This window comes from Trachypithecus francoisi, unplaced genomic scaffold (genome assembly GCF_009764315.1).
Source record: "Trachypithecus francoisi isolate TF-2019V2 unplaced genomic scaffold, Tfra_2.0 Lachesis_group0, whole genome shotgun sequence".
Classification (NCBI taxonomy): domain Eukaryota; kingdom Metazoa; phylum Chordata; class Mammalia; order Primates; family Cercopithecidae; genus Trachypithecus; species Trachypithecus francoisi.
Window position 1 is genome coordinate 75,538,320 of NW_022681453.1, and position 21,922 is coordinate 75,560,241.

General features: G+C 41.0%; 1 protein-coding gene across 3 annotated transcripts in view; it reads right to left on the reverse strand.

Annotated features, from left to right (window-relative positions):
• The window catches only part of SIDT1 (SID1 transmembrane family member 1), a 97,459-nt gene that overhangs the window by 58,759 nt on the left and 16,778 nt on the right, over nucleotides 1-21,922 (reverse strand). For all 3 annotated transcript variants that reach the window (XM_033211248.1, XM_033211247.1, XM_033211246.1), the window contains exons 2-3: nucleotides 9,286-9,407; nucleotides 8,116-8,286 (exon numbers count right to left, since the gene is read on the reverse strand). In XM_033211248.1, coding sequence (XP_033067139.1) covers nucleotides 8,116-8,286; nucleotides 9,286-9,407 — 293 coding nt within the window. The remainder of the gene's footprint in view (nucleotides 1-8,115; nucleotides 8,287-9,285; nucleotides 9,408-21,922) is intronic.

Consider the following 21,922-nt stretch of genomic DNA (forward strand, 5'->3'; position numbering starts at 1 on the left):
TTTTCCTTTCATAAAAATTAAATACCTGTTTTAAAATTAATGATTTCTTTAGGAAGGGCATTTCAAGACATTTAAGCAAGAGGTGTATAATTAGAGGTGTTATTTAGAAGTCATAAAATTTGAGCACTATTTATAAAGGTAATGACCACAACTTAGGCTGTCATTAGGCCGGGCTCGGAATTTAGCTCACAACAATAGATGTAATTTTTGTATATCTACTTGCAACAGAAATCATAATCAATGTTGAGGATTGTTTTTTCTGAAGCAGAACTGAAAACTTCTGTCCGTAAGTCACCTAAAGAAGCCAAAGTGAGTGTCAAACCCAGTTATGTTTCTGCTCAGAGAGTCTTTGGCCAGAGAGTCCTTGGCCAGAGTTTGGACCTGTGATACTGTGTGTGGGCTGGGGAGAGTCCTTTCAGTAGTCTGGGAGTGCCTCCGGCTGTTACCAGGGCAACATGAGTCCTTCAACTCTCTTTGTTGCCAGATCAGAGAACAAAGAGGACACGAGTTTCTTGGCTGGCAACATGACTTCTCCTGACTCTCTTATCTGCACCGTCATCTTTCAAGTCCACTGGTTCTTCGTGACAGCATGAAATTTGCAGAAGCAACCCGTATTTTTTGGCCATTTTAATTTTCCCCATCATTTGAGTTTCAGTCATAATATAAAATGTATGAAGATCCGATATTCACTTTCTGTTTTGTTTCTTGTTCTTTATGTTTTATTTGCTAGTACAATGCATGCAAGCTTGTAAAACATGTTTCTGTGTTTAAGACTATCATTTACGTCCGCTCTTTCTCATGGAGTCAGCAGTATATGCAAAATAAACATTGTATCTGTTGCAGGTGAAATATTCTGCTTCCTTCCACATGAACCCTCACAGAGGTGGGGAAGGTTTATTTTATTACAGGTCATTGACAACAGAACAAAGCTAACTGAAGCTCATGGATTGTTAGTTTTAGAGAAAGAAGTATAGCAATTTCAACTGATTTGTTTTAAAGATGAAACACATTTTAACATGTTTATGTTACATTTATTTGTTAAACATAAGAGGCTAAAAAACAATTTTGTTTACTTGTGTTGGCTATTTCAAGAAACGGGAGAAGGGAAAAAATCCATGGACTTGAGAGACAGAGGTGCAGATAGGGGAGTCAGGAGAAGAGGTAGAGACGGGCCCGTGGTGGGGGGCGTAGAGAGAGGGAGAAGAAATATAGAAAGGAGAGTAACCAAGTAGAAGAAAAAGAAAAGAGATGGGACGAAAGACTATATAGAAAGAGAGGCAGGACAAACTTTCAGTAGTTTTTGAGGTGAGTACCAGAGAGGACTGTGAGAGTCACAGCATCTTACACATCTTGATTAACAAGCCCCTAGCACAGACCACAGTGGAGATTCAAAGCCCCTCCTTTGTTTGTTGAAGGAAATGGTATCCTATTATTCACCTGAACCATGAACTTCAGAATGTCATTCCCTGTTATCTCCTTCTGCCATCTGCCATGAACTCCCTTCAGGACTGTAGCTTTCCCACCCGCCTTCTTGTCATTGGGAACCGTCCACCCTTCATTCCTCTGGTCTAAGTATAAACTCCGCACTCATGTACTAAATTCCCATTCTTTCTATCATACTCTGGGACTTTGCTTCTACAAATATCCAACTCTCCTATGAATTTAATCTGTCCTTCTACCTCTTTGTTTATAAATATATTCTAGTCTCAACCATTTTCAAAATAAATAACAAACACCTCACCCAAATGCCTCCCTTTTCCCTGGATCTCCATCCTTTAATGTCATCCTATATCCTTCCTCTCTTCACAAACCAGCTGCTTTTAGGAGTATTCCATGTTTATCTCTCTTTCATTCTTTCCTCCACCCACTGCTATCAGGATTCTTTCTCCACCACTCCCTTGAAATTGCCTTTGCTAAGGGTAACAGTCATCTCCTGCCTTAGTCTATTCAGGCAGCTATAACAAAAATACTGTCAATTCGGTGACTTGTAAAGAACGGAAATCTATTATTTCTTACAGTTTTACAGGTTAGGATGTTCAACATCAAGGTGTCTGATGAAAGCCTGCTTCCTCATAGATGGTGCCTTCAAACTGCATCTTCATTTGGTATAAAAGACAAAGGGCCCTCTGGGGGACTCTTTCATAAAGGTATTAATCCCATTCACAAGGGCTCCACTCTCACAACCTAATCACCTCCCAAAGGCCCCAACTCCTAGTACCATCACTGTGGAGATTTCAATGTGAATTTTGGGGAACGCAAACATTGAGACCATAGCACTATCTAATTACTAAATCCAGTAATCCAGTGACTTAACCTCCTGTGATTTCTCCCATACCTCTGGCTGTGTCTACTCAGCCTCTTATGATAGCTTTAGTTTCTCAGACCATCCCTTAAATGAGAATGTTACCCACAGCCTTGTAATCAACTCATTTTAAAATGTGTATCCAGCTGCTGTAAATACCACAATAACGCCAGTGAATCTCAAGTCCCTGTGTCCAGCCCAGGGCCATCTCCTGAGCTCCAGTCACAGAATAGTGATCCCCTGCTGGGCTTCTGCACCTGACCATTCCTTGAGTACCTCAAATTCAACATGGTGAGAGGGAATGTGCTGTCACTTCCCTGATCCTGACCTACTATGTCCCTTTGTCAGTAAACCTCCCCAGACTTCTGATACCACCCCAGGAGTCATCTTGGACTCCTCCTTTTCTATCACTTTCCACATTTGATTGATCACCAGGTCCTACTCATTCTATTAGTGTAAAAGTAACCTGCCTCCACCTGAAGCACCTTCATTAAGAGAGAGAGAGAGAGAAAAAGTGCAGCATCATTAAGAGAGAGAGAGAGAGAGAGAAAAAGGAATGTAAATCTTTATTGTAGTCTCCTCCAAAATACCAAAATGTGATTATGTAGTATGACACATAGCAAAATTGTCTAAAATTCTCTTATCCACTCATTTCTTAAAAAAATCTATTACTTTTCACAGCATGATAGCTGAGCTATCTCACGCACACACTCTCTCCTCTTAAAACAGACTCAAGAACCCTACTTAGGAGGCTAGGGGAGGGCTGAAGGCTGCAAGTATTCATAGAGGACTATAAATTTGATTCTGCCACATATACTTGCTGGATTATGAATTATCTCCATGTATACTATTTGACTTGTTTTCTCCCTTACAACCTTGTTGCTGCCATACACATTCAAGTTCGAATTATTTTTTATTCTCCTCCATTCAAATAACTTTTCATTTGCCTATTTGTCCCTCATCTTTCCTCTCTGTAATTCCTCTTCCACACTGCCACTCAAGTCATCTCTAGAAATCAGATCTCTGAATGCTATCCTGTTGCTCACAATCCTTTAATGGCTCCCATAACCTGAAAGATGAAGTTCTACTCCATAGTCTAGCATCCAGCATCTTAAAGATCAAAGTTGGGCACTGCCTATTTCTCCAGCCCTATCTCCTGTAACCCTGTCTTGCCCAGGCATCATGTGGACTAGCTTCTTGATGTGTTCCTGAAGACTGCACTAGTCTGCCTAACTGTAACTCAGAGCTCTCCCCTAAGTGTCATATTAGTATACATCCAACACTTTGCCAGATATCTGTACTTCAAAGTCAACCTGTCCCAGAATGAAGCTATCATCTATTCTTTTTCTTATCAAAATTCTCATTTTCTCTTAGTGGCCCTACCATCTACAAGCCACATTGGCATTAATGACTCTCTCTTTTCTTTTTCCCTCATATCTAATCCAATTTCAGCAATTTTGCCTCCCCTAATATTTCGATTCACCTCCTCATTATTTATTTTGACCACTGCATCAGCCTTCTAACTTCTCTGCATCCTGTTTTGTCCTCTTCAAATCCATTCTCTATACACAATATAGACAACTGTTTAATTTGTGTGTGTGTGTGTGTGTGTGTGTGTGACAGTCTTTCTCTATGGCCCAGGCTGGATGGTGTGATATCTCGGCTCACTGCAACCTTTGCCTCCCCGGTTCAAGCGATTCTTCTGCCTCAGCCCCCCAGGTAGCTGGGATTACAGGCGTGTGCCACCACGCCCGGCTATTTTTTTTTTTTTTTTTTTTTAGTAGAGATGGAGTTTCACCATGTTGGCCAGGTTTGTCTTGAACTCCTGATCTCAGGTGATGTGCTGCCTTGGTCTCCCAAAGTGCTGGTATTACAGACGTGAGTCACTGCGCCTGGCCTCTTTAAATTTCCTGGGCCGGGCACGGTGGCTCAAGCCTGTAATCCCAGCACTTTGGAGGCCGAGACAGGCGGATCATGAGGTCAGAAGATCGAGACCATCCTGGCTAACACAGTGAAACCCCGTCTCTACTAAAAAGTACAAAAAACTAGCCGGGCGAGGTGGCAGGCGCCTGTAGTCCCAGCTACTCGGGAGGCTGAGGCAGGAGAATGGCGTAAACCCGGGAGGCGGAGCTTGCAGTGAGCTGAGATCGGGTCACTGCACTCCAGCCTGGGTGACAGAGCGAGAGTCCGTCTCAAAAAAAAATAAATAAATAAAAATAAATTTCCTAATGCCTCTTCCTAAGATCCTCCTACCCCATGATCACATGCTTACATGTTTCTGTGGCCATCTGCTGTTGCCTGCCTGCAATTTCACACTCTAGCAACACTAAACGCCTAGGCACTGGAGTGTAGAAAAAGAGTAGTGGCACAGTTGTGTGTGTGTGTGCAGAGGATAGGTAGATGGCAGGGAGTAATGCTTTAAAGCAGAGTTGTTTTAATTTTAAAGGAATTTTGTAGAGATGGGGTCTCGTTTTGTTGCTCAGCCTGGAGTGCAGTGGCACGATCGTGGCTAAAAACAGCCTCAAACTCCTGGGCTCAATCAGTCCTCTTGCCTCAACTTCCTGAGTAACTGGATCTACAAGTGCACACCATCATGTCTGGCTAATTTTTTTGGTTTTTGTTTTTTTAGAGACTATGTTGCCTAGGCTAGTCTTAACTCCTGGACTTAAGTCATCCTCCTGCCTCAGCCTCCTGAGTAGCTGGGATTACAGGCGGGAGCCACTGTGCTCTGCTAGTACAGCTGGATTTAAGTAAATGTTTCAAGGAATTGAGAAACGTATTTAGAGAAACACAAACCACTGGGAGGAGAGTTTTAAATAGAAAGTAGAAATAGCTTGTCATAGTGAGAAGAGTGCAGGACCGGGAGTCAGAAGTACAATTTAGCCTTGATTTTGCCCTTTCCTAGCTGTGTGAATTTGAACAAGTCACTTAACTTCTCTGGGCAGCAGTTTGCTCATCTGTTAAAATGAGGCGGGTGGATTAGATTCTCAAAGGTCCTTCAGTTCTTAAAACGTATGATTCTAGGGGAAAAAAATTCCCAAAAGGTGTTCTATGTACATTATAGTCTGCCATTCAAAAACGTACAATAGAAACTTAGATCTTAGAGATTTTGAATTACTGTTTCAGTGTTTTCTCTCAATTCCTGAGCCCAGTTCTCATCACAATCCTCAGCATTTCCCCACTACCATCATCCTTTGGATTTCCAGGTCACCAGCCAGGCTGGTGTTGTAAATGTGTGATTTTGAAATGCTTTAAAGTCTGGTTGCTGAGGCTAAGTCATATTATGAGGTAAAAACAGAAAACAACATGAGGGAATAGATTTGCAATTTCATCAGCATGCATATAATTCATTAACACTCGCTACAGTTGTGACCTTATGACTTCATTTTCACAGAATTCAGTTCTCAAAAGGTTCTAATTAACCTTACAGAAGACCATTCCTACAATTCAAATATGCTACCACCAAGTGACACTGCCACTGCTACCAGGTGACACTTGATTGATTGATTAAAGGCAGAGATCAGTTGATAAAAGCAAGGCTTCTCTGCAGTTCAAACTGCACTCTATGCAAGTACTGTAACATGTTATCACTCCCATCAAATGTGTATTCCCATATGGTTAAATATCACAAGTAGATTTTCAAATTATTAAATTAGGCCAAGCATGGTTGCTCATGCCTGTAATACCAGGATTTTGGGAGGCTGAGGCAGGTGGATCGCTTGAGTCCCAGGGATTTGAGACCAGCCTGGGCGACATGGTCAAACTCCGTCTCTACTAAAAATACAAAAATTAGCCGGGAGTGTGGCACACACCTGTAATCCCAGCTACTTGGGAGGCTGAGGCACAAGAATCGCTTGAACTCAGGAGATGGAGGTTTCAGTGAGCTGAGATCGTGCCATTGCACTCCAGCCTGGTGACAGAGAAAGACTCGGACTCAAAATATATATATTAAATTAAACTGAAGCACCATCTTTAGAAATTGCTTTAGGGTAGTGGTTCTCAACTCTGGCTGCACATTAGAAACACCTGGGGAACTTCAAACAATTTACCAGTGCCCAAACCTCTCCCCTAGGGCCTCTGATTTAATTGCTCTCGGTGGATCTTATTCACCAGAGAGTCTTTTTCTCCTTGTTCTTGTGGAGGATAGAGTGTTCTTTGCTCTTAAAATGATCATGTCACCTTTTTCAACACCAGAATTAATGGAGGGACTTGAGAAAAAATGCTGTGACTACTTCTCCATCCTTCTGACCGTTCATTCATTTATCTGTCCGTGTTTCTGTATGGGTGTAACACTATGTCAAAGAGTGTAGAGAAGACCAAGATAAATATTTGATTCCTATTAGCAACTCTACTGGCTACAGATGTCTTTATAAACTGCCTTAAATTTAAGGAGAACTTTACTGTAGAGCCAAACATTCTGATCAGAAAAATAAGCTGCAAAACAGTGACATGTGCGATTTTGAAATATTCTGATTTTTTTAAAATTAACTTTTTCATTGAAATATAACAAACATGCATTATAGAAAAGTGTGCAGCTATAAGTATATATTTGAATAAATTATCATCAAACATAGTCATGCACTTCTATCCTCCCCAAAGGCACCACTATTCTGACTTCTAACATCACAGAATAGTTTTGCCTGCCTGTAAATTTTATATAAATGGAATAAAATAGCATACATTCCTTTTGTCTGGGTTTTTTTTTTTTTTTTTTGAGTCTCACTCTGTCACCCAGGCTGGAGTGCATGGCATGATCTTGGCTCACTGCAACCTCCCCCTCCTGGGCTCAAGCATTCTCCTGCCTCAGCCTCCAGATTAGCTGGGACTACAGGCACCTGCCACCCTGCCCAGCTAATTTTTTTTTGTATTTTTAGGACAGACGGGGTTTCACCATGTTGGTCCGGCTGGTCTCGCTCTCCTGACCTCAGGTGATCCACCTGCCTCAGCCTCCCAGGGTGCTGGGATTACAGGTGTGAGCCACCGCGCCTGGCCTGGCTTCTTTTTCTCAACATTGTGAGATGCATCCATGTTGTTGGGTATAGCAATAGTTTGTTCATTTTTATTTTTGTGTAGTATCCCACTGAATGAATACCACAATTAGATATCTAGGAGTTGAGTATAGATCAAAGGAGTGGAATGTAGGCCTTTCAAATTATAGCAATTTGGTAGTTGTAATGGAATCCCATTATGGTTTTAATTTACATTTCTTATAGCTAATGAGGTGGTTTTTGTTTGTTTGTTTGTTTGTTTTACTATTTGGGTAGCTTCTTTAGTGAAGTATGCAAGTCTCATGCTTATTTTTTCAATGAGCTTGCCTGTTTATTTTAGTTTTTTAAAAAACGGGGGGAAAACAATACTAGTCACACCGAGAAAGGACAAAGCGGCGTTCCTACCTACGTTACTAACCTGGAAGGAGAAAGCAGGAGTAATAATAAGGACAAGAAAAGTAGCTTAATGTCTTCCCTAGAACTAAAACAAAACTTCCTTCAGGACTGTGGCACCGGTTGGGAATACAAAAGTATTTCGTCACCAGTCATTCTTGCCTGGGCTTCAGGTTGGACAGGACCCTCACACTGATCCCTGAAAACAGATTCACCTATGAGGTCAACCACTCTCACCTTCTGCACTCCCACTCTTTTGTATAGATTAAGGCCCTGCTGCTCAGTTATGGGAAGGAGAGTTCAGCAGGTGCTGAAATCATACGCTAAGTGGGTAATTTCCTTCGAGAGTCCCAGTCTGTAAGGATGGAAGATGAATTGAGCATCCACAAGCACAGGAAGCACAGACACGTAAACAGAGAAAGTCCCGCTTACCGGAGCTGGAAGTGCTTGAGCTTGGTAACTAGCAGTTTGTACTGGGCACCCAGGGGTGCCATGGATGCTACATCTACAAATATCAGTTGCTCCAAGGGGCCTGTCTCATTGGTTGCTTCTGAGGGACATAAGGTGCGGCTCACTTCTTGGTAGTTGTAGCTCCTCTGGTATCTGAAGCAGCCAATATAGGGGAAAAAAATAAACAAGAACAAGAAAAAGACTCAATGAATGAGTAGGGAAAGGAGCCTATCTCATTTTGCTTCTCTCCAAATTTGTTTTCAAGTCCTTATGTTTTGATTTGTAGACTAGAACTATCAATAGTAATTTTAGAACTAGTGTTGTTGGCATTGGGCTGTATGATATAATAGCAGGGATGTGAGGACTGTTCTGTGCTGACTAGTTCACTTAAGCGGCATCTACATTACCCTAAGCCATTCTCCTAATTCAATGAGGAATAAATATCCAATTTGAGGGGGAAACTGGCTTGATAAAACAACCAGCTGATTCCCATTTTCTACTCTTCAAACTATTGCTAAAATAGAGAGTAAGGAAAGCCCTGGAGTCCAAGTCAAAGCTATCAGAGTCAGTATTTCAGTCCTCGAATTCTTCAACCTTTAAAAATAATGTTATGCATGCATTTTGCATGCCTTCCAGGTTTTTTTTATTAATGCAGTAGTATCTTACACACTTCTCCCTGCAAAAATAGAAACTCGAGGAGGGCAGGCACGTTGTTGTTTTTTCACTGCTGCATCTCCAGCACCTACCACTTAATAGTGTTCAACAAATATTATTGAATGAAGAATGCAGACACACGATGGGCATTTTGAAGAACAGGGGAAGAGTTACTCATTTATGTTAACTGCTGGACGTAGCCCATTGGAGGGCTATTGGTTGACCCAGTACCCAAAAGCTACAGAGTATCATAGTATGTTTTTAAAATGGTAAAAGCTCTTCTAGGTGTTGCCAATCTAGGTAGAGTGCTCATTTAAAAATTGAACAGAGCCAACAGGTCAGAGAGTGCACCATGATCATTATTTACACTTTGTATGCAGAATGTCTCGACATTCCAAATGTCTGATTTTTCCTTTCATTGGGGAAAAGATCAATTAAGTTCTAGGACACTGAAGAAAACCAAATGTAGTGAAGTTGCCTGGAAGAAAACCCACTTACAGTCCTTGGAAGAGCAGAGGAACCTGCCAGGACAGCACCTCTTTCTGCTGACGAACGACAACAAGGACCGGGTAGTTGAGATTCTCAGAGGAACTGTTCACATACACCCTCATGGCGGTCACCTGCATGGCAGGGGAGAAAGAGGTAATGCAAAACGTGCACACGCACACACACACACACACACACACACACACACACACACACCATAGTTGCCCTGTGAGGTTCAGAAACACTTTAATTTCTGATATTTGCTTCTCAGGATAGGTAATCCAAATGCCCCAGTTGTTTCTCTTCATTCATATTATAACCAGAGTGGGTCTCAACCTTGATTGCACATTGAAATTGCATGGGGAGAATTTTTTTAAATGATGCCTAAATCCAACCTGCTAAAATTTTGATTCCGTTAATTTTAGATGAGATCAAATTATAAAGCCTTCAAACAGCAAGCTGAGGAGTTTGAACGGAGCAGGCAACACAAGATTTTGAGAATGAACCCAGAACAGAAAAAGAAAGATACTGATGTGTTTTTCTTCTTATTTGAATATAAATGCTAAAGATACAAATATCTAAAAATAAAACAACACACACAAAGCCACCCTCCTTCAAAAACAAATCCCATGAGACCTTCAATTGCTGAAAAACTTTAATTTTGGGTTGGTAAATCATTCTGTGTTTCAAATCAAAATGTTATGACCACACTTTATTAAAGCCTAACAGATGGCCTGATGCTCCCACCAACAATAAATCATGATGCTTCCCCAGCAACAGATATCACAGGGCTGAGTATTCTTCTCTTTCCCTTGCTCTAAGGTATAAATCAATCCTTGACACAAAATGCGTTTTTATGTCAGTAACTTCATAGGTCTTTCTGAATACATGCATATCAATCCAAGAATTTAACCCTATTATGGTTATTTTAAAGACAGGAAAGTGAATGTGACTTTGGATCTAGATGGTGTTAGTGTTTTCTTTCTTTCTTTTGTTTTTTTCTTTCTTGAGACAGAGTCTCCCTCTGTTGCCTAGGTTGGAGTGCAGTGGTGTGATCTTGGCTCACTGCAACCTCCCGGGTTCAAGGAATCCTCGTGCCTCAGCTTCCCAAGTAGCTGGGATTACAGGTGTGCACCACCATGCCCGGCTAATTTTTGTATTTTTAGTAGATACAGGCTTTCACCATGTTGGCCAGGCTGGTCTCGAACTCCTGACCTCAAGTGATCTGCCTACCTCAGCCTCCCAAAGTGCTGGGATTATGGGTGTGAGCCACCACACCTGGCCTTCTTTCAATTTTTGTAATACCATAGGCAACATGGAACAGAACAAAATAGAAGAGAGATAGGGTGAAAACAACAACAACAAAATTTAATCTTCCACATGAGATTTTGTTTTTCTGATGCCTTAGTATTCTCTTGAAAATTTCTTTATTGGAAGAAAGAAAATGAAACAAGAAAATCCTGCAATTAAGCCCTAATGATCTATCGCAAATTCAAAATGGAAATTAGGAGGAAACAGAATAGCATAGATGTCATATACTGCCATTTGGTTCTCATATCATTCTCCTTAAGCCACTGCATTGCTTTTTAAATGTTAAAATAGCCCAAGAGTAACTTACTAATTTGATAGGAAGTGCTTGCCCTGAAGGGAGAGTTTTCTTGTGCCTACACTCTACATGTTTCCATGGAAATTATGCTGCAGCTGAAAATTGCCACCATATCTCTAGCGAGACCTCTTTCTTAAGCTCTGAATCTTCCACAGGCACCTCACACTCAAAGCATCTGAAATGGAATCGATCACTCCCTTCACTCTTAACTTTAATTTCTTCTGAATTCCTTTGATTGTTGAATGGCCCCACCGTGCAGCCATTCATCTAAGCCTGAAACTGGAGATTCATCCTTGATTCCTGCTTCTTTAGTTCCTTTGATTCTATGTCCTTAATACCATTCACACCCAGATCCTCCCCTCCACCCCCAGTGACACTCTCATAGCTCAGTCCTGCATCACAGTGACCCTCCTTGGCAGCCCCTATCTAATCTTCCGACTCCAGGGCTGCACTTGCTAGAAGGGCAGTTTCATCTGTCATTCCTCATTCCCCTGTTGAAAAGGCCTTCAGTGGCTCTGAAGAATTTTTGGATTTACCCCAAAGTAACAAGAATACTATAATGAGTGCTCATATACTTATCATCCAGTTTTAATAATTACTAACAAATGTATTTTATTTCATTTATACCTCCTATTTCCCATAGACCCCCACCACTGGATTATTTGAAAGTACACACCATGCCGGGCGCGGTGGCTCACGCCTGTAATCCCAACACTTTGGCAGGCCGAGGCGGGTGGATCACCTGAGGTTGGGAGTTTGAGACCAGCCTGACCAACATGGAGAAACCCAGTCTCTACTAAAAATACAAAATTAGCCGGACGTGGTGGCGCATGCCTGTAATCCCAGCTACTCGGGAGGCTGAGGCAGGAGAATCACTTGAACCCAGGAGGCAGAGGTTTCAGTGAGCCAAGATTGTGCCATTGCATTCCAGCCTGGGCAACAAAGAGTGAAACTCTGTCTCAAAAAAAAAAAAAAAAGAAAGAAAGAAAGAGGTACACACCAAAGACCGCATCATTTATCCGCACCACAGTTCAGTCTATATCTCTAAGACACGAAGCTTTCTCTTTTGAACTTAAATACAACACCATTATCCCACTTGATAAAATTAATAATCCTAACAATTACTAACATCCACATAGTGTTTGAATTTTTTCAATTGTTTCAAAATTTTTTTCCAGTTAAAAAAAATTGGGCACAAACAAGACCCGTACGTTGTAGTTGGTTCATACGTCTTTTGAGTCTCTTTTAATGTCAAGGGTACCCCTCTCTCCTTTTTGGGGACACTTGTTTGTTAAAGAAAGCAGCTCACAAAACAGCATTACAAATCTGTAGAAGAACCCATGTTCCGGATTTTGTGGATTGCACCCTGCAGTGTCATTGAACAGGTTTTATTGATCTCCTGTATTTCCTGCAAACTGGTTGTTAGATCTAGAGGCGTCGTTAGATTCAAGTTGTCAAATTTCTCAATCTTTTTCGTCAATTTTGAGTCATAGTCAAGGAAGTTTTCATTGACTTCCTTGTTACTGAAGAATTTCAGTTCCCGGTTACTGAAGAATTTGCTCATACTTTCTTTTAGTATTTCATGGTTTCATCCTAAAAAATTATTTAAACCTCTAATCCCTTTGCAATCAATACTTGCATGTAGTATAAGGAGTGATTGCAATTTTATCTTTGTTTCATACAGTTCTCCAGTCATTCCAACATCACTTACTTAAAAGTTCACCCTTTCTCCACAGATTTGAATCCCTCAAACCTCTTCTTGATGTCTTCCATGCCTTCGTCTCTAGTTTCTTTGCCTACCAACACCTCCACTGTCTTGTCATGTCCAATTACTGTTTCTCAAAAAGGTTATGTCCCCAGTGTTGACTGGCCTTGGATATCTTCCTCATTCTTAAAGTCTTCCTTTAGGAAGTCTTCCCTAACATTTTCCTACCCTACCAAATAAGTGGTGTCCCTCCCTTTTGTGGGTGTGCTGTGTGGCCTCTGATTACCTCTATATGGTATCTCTACCACATATAGCATCCTTAAAATGTAGTCAACTTTATTATTTTTCTTCGTCATTTCTTTTATCACTTAAATTGAAATATAATTCATACATCACACAATTCATTTTTTTAAGTGCACAATTCAGTAGTTTTTAATATATTCACCAAGTTGTGCAACCATCACCATTCTCTAATTCTAATATTTTTCTCACCCCAAAAAGAAACCTGTGCTCATTAGCAGTCACTCCTCATTCCTTCCTTCCCCCAATCCCTGGCAACCACTAACCTAATTTCTGTCTTTATGGATTTACCTATATTTCAAATAAATGGAACAACGTGTCCTTCTGTATCTGGCTTATTTCCTTAGCATACTGTTTTTAAGGTTATTCATGTTGTAGCATGTATCAGTACTTCATTCCTTTTTATTACTAAATAATATTCCATTGCATGCACATACCACATCCTGTTTATCCATTCTTCAGCTGATGGACATTTGGGTTGTTTTCACTTTTTAGCTGTTATAAACAATGTTTCTGTGAACATTTGTATACAAATTTTTGTATGAACATATATTTTCCATTCTTTTGGGCGTATGCCTATGAGTAGAATTGCTGGGAGACACAGTAACTCTATGTTTCACTTTTTGTGGAACTGCCAAAATGTTTTCCAAAGAGGTACATCATTTTACATTCCAGTGATTTACCTAGCAAGCAATATATAAGGGCTCTAGTTTCTCTACATCCTTGCCAACACTTGTCACTACCTTTTTTTTTTTAATATAGCCATCCTAGTGGGTGTAAAATTGCATCTCATTGTGGACCACATGATATTTAAACTACTAGTTTACCTGCCTGGCTCTTCTAGGAAGCTGCAAACTTCATCTTTGGCATCCTTAGTGCCTGGCAGAGTGCATCAGCTTAGAAGCAGGCTCACTTTTGAGGCTGTAATAGAGACACTCACCAGCATTATATAGCATGTGTTTTTAGAGCACACTTTGGTCCGGCTTAAAAGCTATAGCAGTCAGAACTGAGATAAAACCTAAAGAACTTGTCTGCCTCCCTTTTTTCACCTAAGATGCAACCTCCTCCTCCCTTCTTAAGTACTTAATGTCAGATGGGATTTCCCTCAATCTTTTTTTTCACACTTTGATCTAAGGCAAAGATTTTCAAATTTTAGTGTGCGTTTTAGCAAAGCAAATCCCTCAAGTCAACCCCCAGCATTTCTGACTTGGCAGATCAAGAATAGAACTTAAAAACATAAATTTTTAGCAAGCTGCTGGGGGATTCTGATGTACATGGGTGGGGACTAGACTTTGGAAAGGATTGTTCCAAAGAAACCATCTAATGGATAACTCCATTTGTCAGTAACTCGCCAACTGCCCATTGTTCTGAGATGTACATCCATGAGGTCACCAATGTTAGAGCTGATCTGGAAGCTGGTGTTTGTTGAGGCTGACACTGGACTGGCAGAACAGATGTATCACTGCCATGATTATCCCACTTCACTGTTCATTTCCACACCCTCATTTTATTCCTGGCCTGGCTTTTGCAATCCACTTAACCTTTTTATTATTTAATGATGTTCTTCCTAGTCATAATAAAAACAAACTCAGAGATACTGGCATAATAAATTGCCAAAAATACGTTAGAGTAGGAGCTAGAAGACATTGAGCAGTTTTTCCAAGATGAACAGATAGTGGATTACCCCCAGGAAAGGATAAAGAGCCCTGATCAAAATTTGCTTTGCCTTTCCTGAGGCTAATATGCAGCTGAGAAAATTGGATTACATTTGCAGCAGCAAAGAAAGCTGTGTAAAGGCAAAACTAAATGAAGGACAGGGTATTGACCATGCTTAATGGGCGCTGACACCTTGTGAAAGGCCATTCCTAAGAGCTAAGATTTTTCCTCTTGTTGCTTTTTCCTGTTGTCATGACAACAAGAGCACTTTTATTGCATAAATCTGGTTTGCTTTCTGTGTTTACTACAAGCAGGAAATTGAATTATAGCTAGCTAAGAGAGAATGATTGAAGTACTTCCATCTCTGATATTATATAGATCACAGTTATGAAAGGTCTTAAAGCTTAGAGACTCTCCTTTGAATCTTTCAGCATGTCAGTAGGGAAAGGTTCAAAATTATAAGGAATATATTTCTGTTGCATAAAAGAATGGAAATGAATTCAATTCAAAAATCTAGTTTATTTTTGCTAAAATAATGAGACTGCAGCCTATATTATTTGGAATATTAGATTAAGAATCAGAGATTATTGGTTTCCATTATTTAGTACACCACTGTTTTCCTGTATGATCTTGAAAAACTGACTCCACTTATAAAAGAGCTACAACAGTATCTGCTGATGGTCCTTTTTTCAGATGTTTAACTGCTTGAGTAACTGCGCTGTGTTTGGTTGTGTTCGCTGAGTGTACCTCTGCAGGCTCCTCTTCCCTCCCTCCCTCCTGTCTTTCCCATGCTCCCACTCTCATCCATCAAACATTTACTGAGGATTTGCCCTGAGTCAGGAGCTATGGGGGGTGCTGGGGATATTCTAAAGGCAACCGTGCTCTCGAGGAGACTTACAATCTAGTCAGAAAGACAAATGGAAAAGGCACCAATAACTGCATAATGTGATTAGTATGATGGTAGCAATGTGAGCAAGTACTGTGGGTACACAGAGGACAACGTGATTACCCCAAGGGGAGTCAGGAAAGCAGCACAGGCTTCCTACAAGTTGGGCTCTTCCACATAGGTCCTGCCATTGCCTGCTTGATGCATAAGACCTTCACTCAGTGTTGGAAAACCTTACATCTGGGAAGGCGCTTAGGAAGACCATCTACTCCAATGTACAGAGGAGGAGCCTGAGATAGACATGATGGCACCTCTCCAAGGATACTCAGCGATGGAAGAATCATGACCAGAACCCAAGCCTGTGTTCCAATCTCCACGCAATGTTTGGTCAGAAGATGCTGCCATCACTATTTTGAATCCCTGGCTCCGCTGTACCCAACTCTGTATCATCTATTATTCTACTATGAAATGAAGAAGCTATATAAACACCACACAGGAGGGGAAGAGACAAGCCACAGACTAGGGATGTTTGTACATATAAAACAGGCAAAATATCAGTGTCTTGAATATATAAGGACCTTAAAACTCATAAGAAAAAAACAACCACCAATGGAAAAAGTGGGTTAAGGATATAAACAACAACTGAAAAGAATGACCAGACCAGGCGTGGTGACTCATGCCTGTAATCCCAGCACTTTGGGAGGCTGAGTTGTGTGGATCCCTGGAGCTCAGGAGTTCGAGACCAGCCTAAGCAACATGGTGAAACCCCTGTCTCTATTAAAAAAATACAAAAATTAGCTGGGTGCAGTGGCGTGCTCCTGTAGTCCCAGCCACTCAGAAGGCTGATGCAGGAGCATTGTTTGAGCACAGGATGCAGAGGTTGCAGTGAATCAAGATCAGGCCACTACACTGCAGCCTGGGCAACGGGAGTGAAAACCCTGTCTCAAAAAATATTAAAAAAAAATAATAAAAAGAATGACCAAAGAACCTGTGAAAAGATGTTCAGCACTTACACTCATCAGAAAGGTAAAGCCTCCCAAGTACTGACAATACCATGTTTGCAACATGTAGAGAAATAGAAATTTGCATATTGCGAATGAAAATGTTATTTGGTGCAATGACTTCAGTCAGTTGCCAATATCTACTACAGTTGAAGATGAGTTCGCATTACATCTAAGCATTTCCATGACTACGTTTAGGCACAAGAAAATTCTTACATATGCACAAGGAGTCATAAACAAGAATGTTCACTGCAAGCATTGGTTGCAGCAATAAAATTTGGAAACAACCTAAATGACAACCAAATAAACTAAATAATAGGAGTATGAAGAGATAAATTATATTCATGCAATGAAATGCTATACAGTGGTTAAAAGCAAATGAACTGAAATATGGATCAGTATGGATAAATCTCAAGAAGATAAATTGAGAGAAGAAGCAGGTTGCTGAAGGAAACATACTTAATTTTCTCATTTATTTAACTTTGTAAACAAGGAAAACAATACAACATTTTTATTTGTACATCTTCAGTAAAATGTATATACTCAGAAATGATAAACATCACATTTAAAATAATGGATTTCAAGAATTTAGAAGGATCTGAGACTTTACCCCTTTGCCACAGTGTCATCGATACTGGGAGAAGAACATCTCCTGGGTTGGAAACAAATAATTTGCTGACTCTTGTCAGGGTAAGCAGCACTAGCTTCACTTCTTCTGGTCCCCCAGTACTATGAAGGTGACACAGATGGGTCCAGATGGATACCTACCTACATGCAGGGGGTTGCACTACAGGAGAGGAACCCTGAGCTTAGAAAACCCAAGTTTTTTATAACAGACAGTAAGTCTGTCTTTCCTTTAGTCCACAGGGAGATATCATTTGCTTTCTGAGGCTGTTTGCTATGCAAATATGCTTGAAATGATAGTATTTTAAAAGCTTCAGTTGGTGCCTTCCTGTAAGATGTGCAGAAATCAAGAGAACCTATGAAGGACTGTCTCCCCAAAATGGTCACTTTTAGGGATGGAGGAAGAGGATGAGGGTGAGGAAAAACAGGAAATATATTATCCTTTTATTTCTTAAGCAGAGTGTGAGGCACATATGTGCTTGTTACATTATTTTCTATACTTGTTTTATGTCTAGAATGTTTCCTACTACTAATAAAAAAGAAGCCGTGATGTGCTGGCCTTTGTGTTTGCCCACTTCTGAGCGACAACCCTCATTTTATAAAGGCTCCTTGTTATGCACAGGTGTGGCAGAACCCAAAATGTACTCTCATTGCTCTCCTGGCTCATTTGCCGTGGTGTACGCTTACTCTAGTGTTTGGCTTGCTTATGCTGACTTCATAGATCAGATCCCCCCACCCCCCCGTCTGTCTGTCTCTCTCTCTTTCTGTCTCTCATATGCAAGTGGAAACTCTATTTCAGGATGTGGTGCTGAAGAAGCACTAACTGCCTCTCTTTAGGTCTCAGCCAGTGGCAGAACTTTGCATTGTCTCTGACCTCATTCACATAGCTCATGTCTCCATTTCTTGGCCCTGGAAAAGAAATATAGCCAGGGGACCCAGGTGAAGTTGGTATTACATTGAACAGTAATGTGCAAGGCTTGATTCTGTGTCATCAGGTTAGCTTCCTAGGATGCCGTAACCAGGTACCACAAAGTAGGTGGCTTGAAACAACAGAAAGTTATTCTTTCACAGTTCTTCAGACTAGAAGTCTGGAATGAAGGTGTTAGCTGGGCCATGCTCCCTCTGAGACCTTCCTCTGGATAGAAACCTTCCTTGCCTCTTCCTGCCTTCTGGTGATGTCTGTGAACCCTTGGCATTCCTTAGTGTGTGAATCACTGTTTGCTAATCACTCCCTTCTCTGCCTCTGTTGTTACATGACAGTCCCCCTGTGTGTCTCTGTCTTCACATGCTGTTCTCTCTGTGTGTGTGTGTGTCCAAATTTCCCTCTTCTTATAAGTATTTCAGTCATTGGATTGGGGCCCTAATGACCTCATCTTAACTGGGTCACATCTGCAAAGATGATACTTCCAAATAAGGTCACATTCATAGATTCTAGGGGTTAGGACCTCAACATATATTTTTGGGACAACAAATCAACCCATAACACTAGGTTTGTAGGATTTTAAAGCAACTCATTCTCCAAATCTCTACCTTTCCCTTACTGTCATCTTATCTTCAGCTTTTACTTACTTGCTGTTAAAGTAAATTAACATGGAGGCCAGACCTGAAGAATTCCTGAGCAGACAAAGCCAGTTAGGCCTCATAAATGTCCTAAACTTTGCTTGACTTGCAAACATAAGCTGAGATGATGGGCACTGTGGCTCCTGCCTGTAATCCCAGCACTTTGGGAGGAGGTGGGTGGATCACCTGAGGTCAAGAGTTCGAGACCAGCCTGACCAATGTGGTGAAACCCGCCTCTAGTAAAAATATAAAAATTAGCTGGGCGTGGTGGTGAGCACCTGTAGTCCCAGCTACTTGGAAGGCTGAGACAGGAGAATGGCTTGAACCCAGGAGGCGGAGATTGCAGTGAGGCGAGATCGTGCCACTGCACTCCAGCCTGGGTAACAGAGCCAGACTCTATTTCAAAAACAAAAACAAAAACAAAAACAAAAAAAAAAAAAAAACTTAGGGCATACCAATCAGAAGCCACAGACTAACTTACAGTTCTGTAACTAGGAACTTTCCAGCAGGATAAACCAAGTAAGGCAGTTGTGTAACTGTAACTAATAAAATATTTTCTTTTCTTCATTTCTATTTTCACCCTATTAAAGCCTTCTTGTGTTCCCTTGGTCGAGCCCAGGAAACCACTTTGGTTTGGAGCTGCCTGATTGATGGATCTCTGTTTGCTCAAATACTCTCTTTAAATTCGTATTGTGCTTCAGTTTACTTTTTAACGCTGCCAAGACTCTTCATGGGATTGCCAGTCACAGCTGGCCGAGTGAAGATGGGACTGCTGGGAGAGTCCAGTGACCGTTGTATAAAAACAGCTGCCCCTGAGCAAAGCAGACCTGCAGTCCTGAATCCCTTTCTTATCAGAAGCTAGTAATTCTCATTACATGGAGCATTTCATCCCAAGCTTTTCATAACTACTGCAGAGAGTTGAGCTACTTCCATCACAAGTTATACTTTTTAAAAAAGATAAGCATTAAAATAATTTCTATAGTTATTGATGTGACTGTTTAAGATTCCTTAAGTCTGATTCAGCCTTTAAAACTATCTTCTGTACACTTACAGCATAATAAAGAAAGATATGTAGAACTAGATTTTATTTCTGACACTAACACCTACTAGCTGGGTGGCCTTGGACAAATCACTTAAATTATCTGGCCTTCGGTTTCTTCAATTGTAGAATGGGGACTGTAATACCAGACTACCTATCTCCCTGGGCAGTTTCATCCATCAAATGGTGAATGATGTGGGGCTGTGTTTTGTGACTTCAAAGAGCACCGGGGAGTGCAGGAGGCAGAGCTGTTTCCATTCCCATCCACTCGTTGGTCAGTCAGTTATTGACTGTCTGTTTCCTATGTGTGGAGACACACCTATAAGCTCAATCACCTCTGGCAGAAAAAAAAAAAAAAAGAGATTATATAGTCCATCTCATGTAGGATATTAATTGCTTTCCACAGCCTGGCTTCCAGCTAGCCTGGAAGAGCTCATTCCAGTGAATTCCATCTCATTGAAAAGTATAGTTTATTCCTTGGGAGCTATTTATTCCCCACACTTTTAAATTCTCGACATTTTGTACTCAGAGCACTTTTCTAGAAAGAGGCAGTTTCCAGACCTCATCTCACCAATTTCATTATGCCTAACAATAATCTAGAATAAATATGGCCATATAAGCCTTCATCCTTTGGTTTATAATCTAGATTTTACATTAAAATGTTCAATTCAATACAAACACAGAAAAACATTGAAGAGAAGGATAATCATTGGCAGGCTAAGAATACAGAAAAATGCACAGTCAGATTCTGGCTACTTTCTGATGAACTTTGTTCAATCAATAAATGTTTGACTCCCTATCCTGTGAGAAGCATTGTTCTGGACACAGGAGATACATTAATAAGCAGTGTAGACGTAGCACTTTTCTCTTTGACATCAGAGGTTTGCGAACAGGATGCCAGTGAACAAGCCATTATATTGACATTCAAGTTCCTGTGGGATTGCATGACATAGATTTTGGGGGGAATATTTTCCTAAAGGATGAGTAGGAATTAACCAGAAAAGGAGGGGGAGGGCAGAGCAAGATAAGTTTCCAAACAAAGGCTACAGTGTAGTAGACATAAGGAAGGAGAAGACAGATGGTAAGAGAAGCATATTTGAAGAATTAAGAGAAAATGAGTTTGGCTGGAGCATGAGGTGCATGAAGGGCTATTATAATCCCAAAGAGTGTTATAAGTCGTATTGGGGCAGTTGGGGCTTTATTCTAAGGACAAAAGAAAGCCTTTGGAAGGTTTTAGTGCCACCGTGTTGCCATGCTCATCCCTGGAAACTTAGTGTTGCCTCTGTTGCTGCTGAACAGCTGCTTTCCTGTATCGTTGGTTCCCAAGTCAAAGTCTAGGGAAAGCAGATCTGATTGGTAGCAGCTTGGCTGCATGCCCATGCCTGAGCTTGGTGGGGGGTAAAAATAAGAGGGGGGATGAGAAAGGAAGTGCTTGGTGTTGATCTTCTGTCATGAAAGGGGTTCTACCTCTAGTTAATACTCATGAAATGGAGAATTTCCGCCAAACACATAAGAATGATGTATTAGTCCATTTTCATACTGCTGTGAAGAAATACCCAAGACTGGGTAATTTATAAAGAAAAAGAGGTTTAATGGACTCACAGTTCCACATGGCTGGGGAGGCCTCACAATCATGGCAGAAGGCAAAGAGGAGCAAAGGCATATCTTGCATGGCGGCAGGCAAGAGAGCGTGTACAGGGAACTGCTCTTTATAAAGCCATTAGATCTTGTGAGACGTATTCACCATCATGAGAACAGCATGGGAAATACCCATCCCCATGATTCAGTCACCTCCCACCGGTCCCCTCCCATGACACATGGGGATACGGGAGCTACAATTCAAGATGAGATTTGGATGGAGACACAGTCAAACCATATCAAATGGGGTTCAGATTGGGCATTCAAAACATGATTAAGCTCCCTTACACTTGGGACCCTTTTAACACGCAATAAATAGTGAGACTATCCGAAAGAGCAGTTGTTCCCTGGAACATACTTTGGGAAATACTGTCCTGGATATTTTTCATGGAAACTGGTGTGAAGATACTATGTCCTGAAGAATCTAACAGATTCTGGGCAACCTTTGCCTCTCACTCCAAGAGCTAAATCATTTTCCGTCTCTCCAGGTTCCTCAGTTTTTGCATTGGTTTGCTTGCTTTTTTTTTTTTTTTTCTTTGAGATGGAGTTTCACTCTTGTTGCCAGGCTGGAGTTCAATGGCACGATCTCAGCTCACTACAACCTCTGCCTCCCGGGTTCAAGCGATTCTCCTGT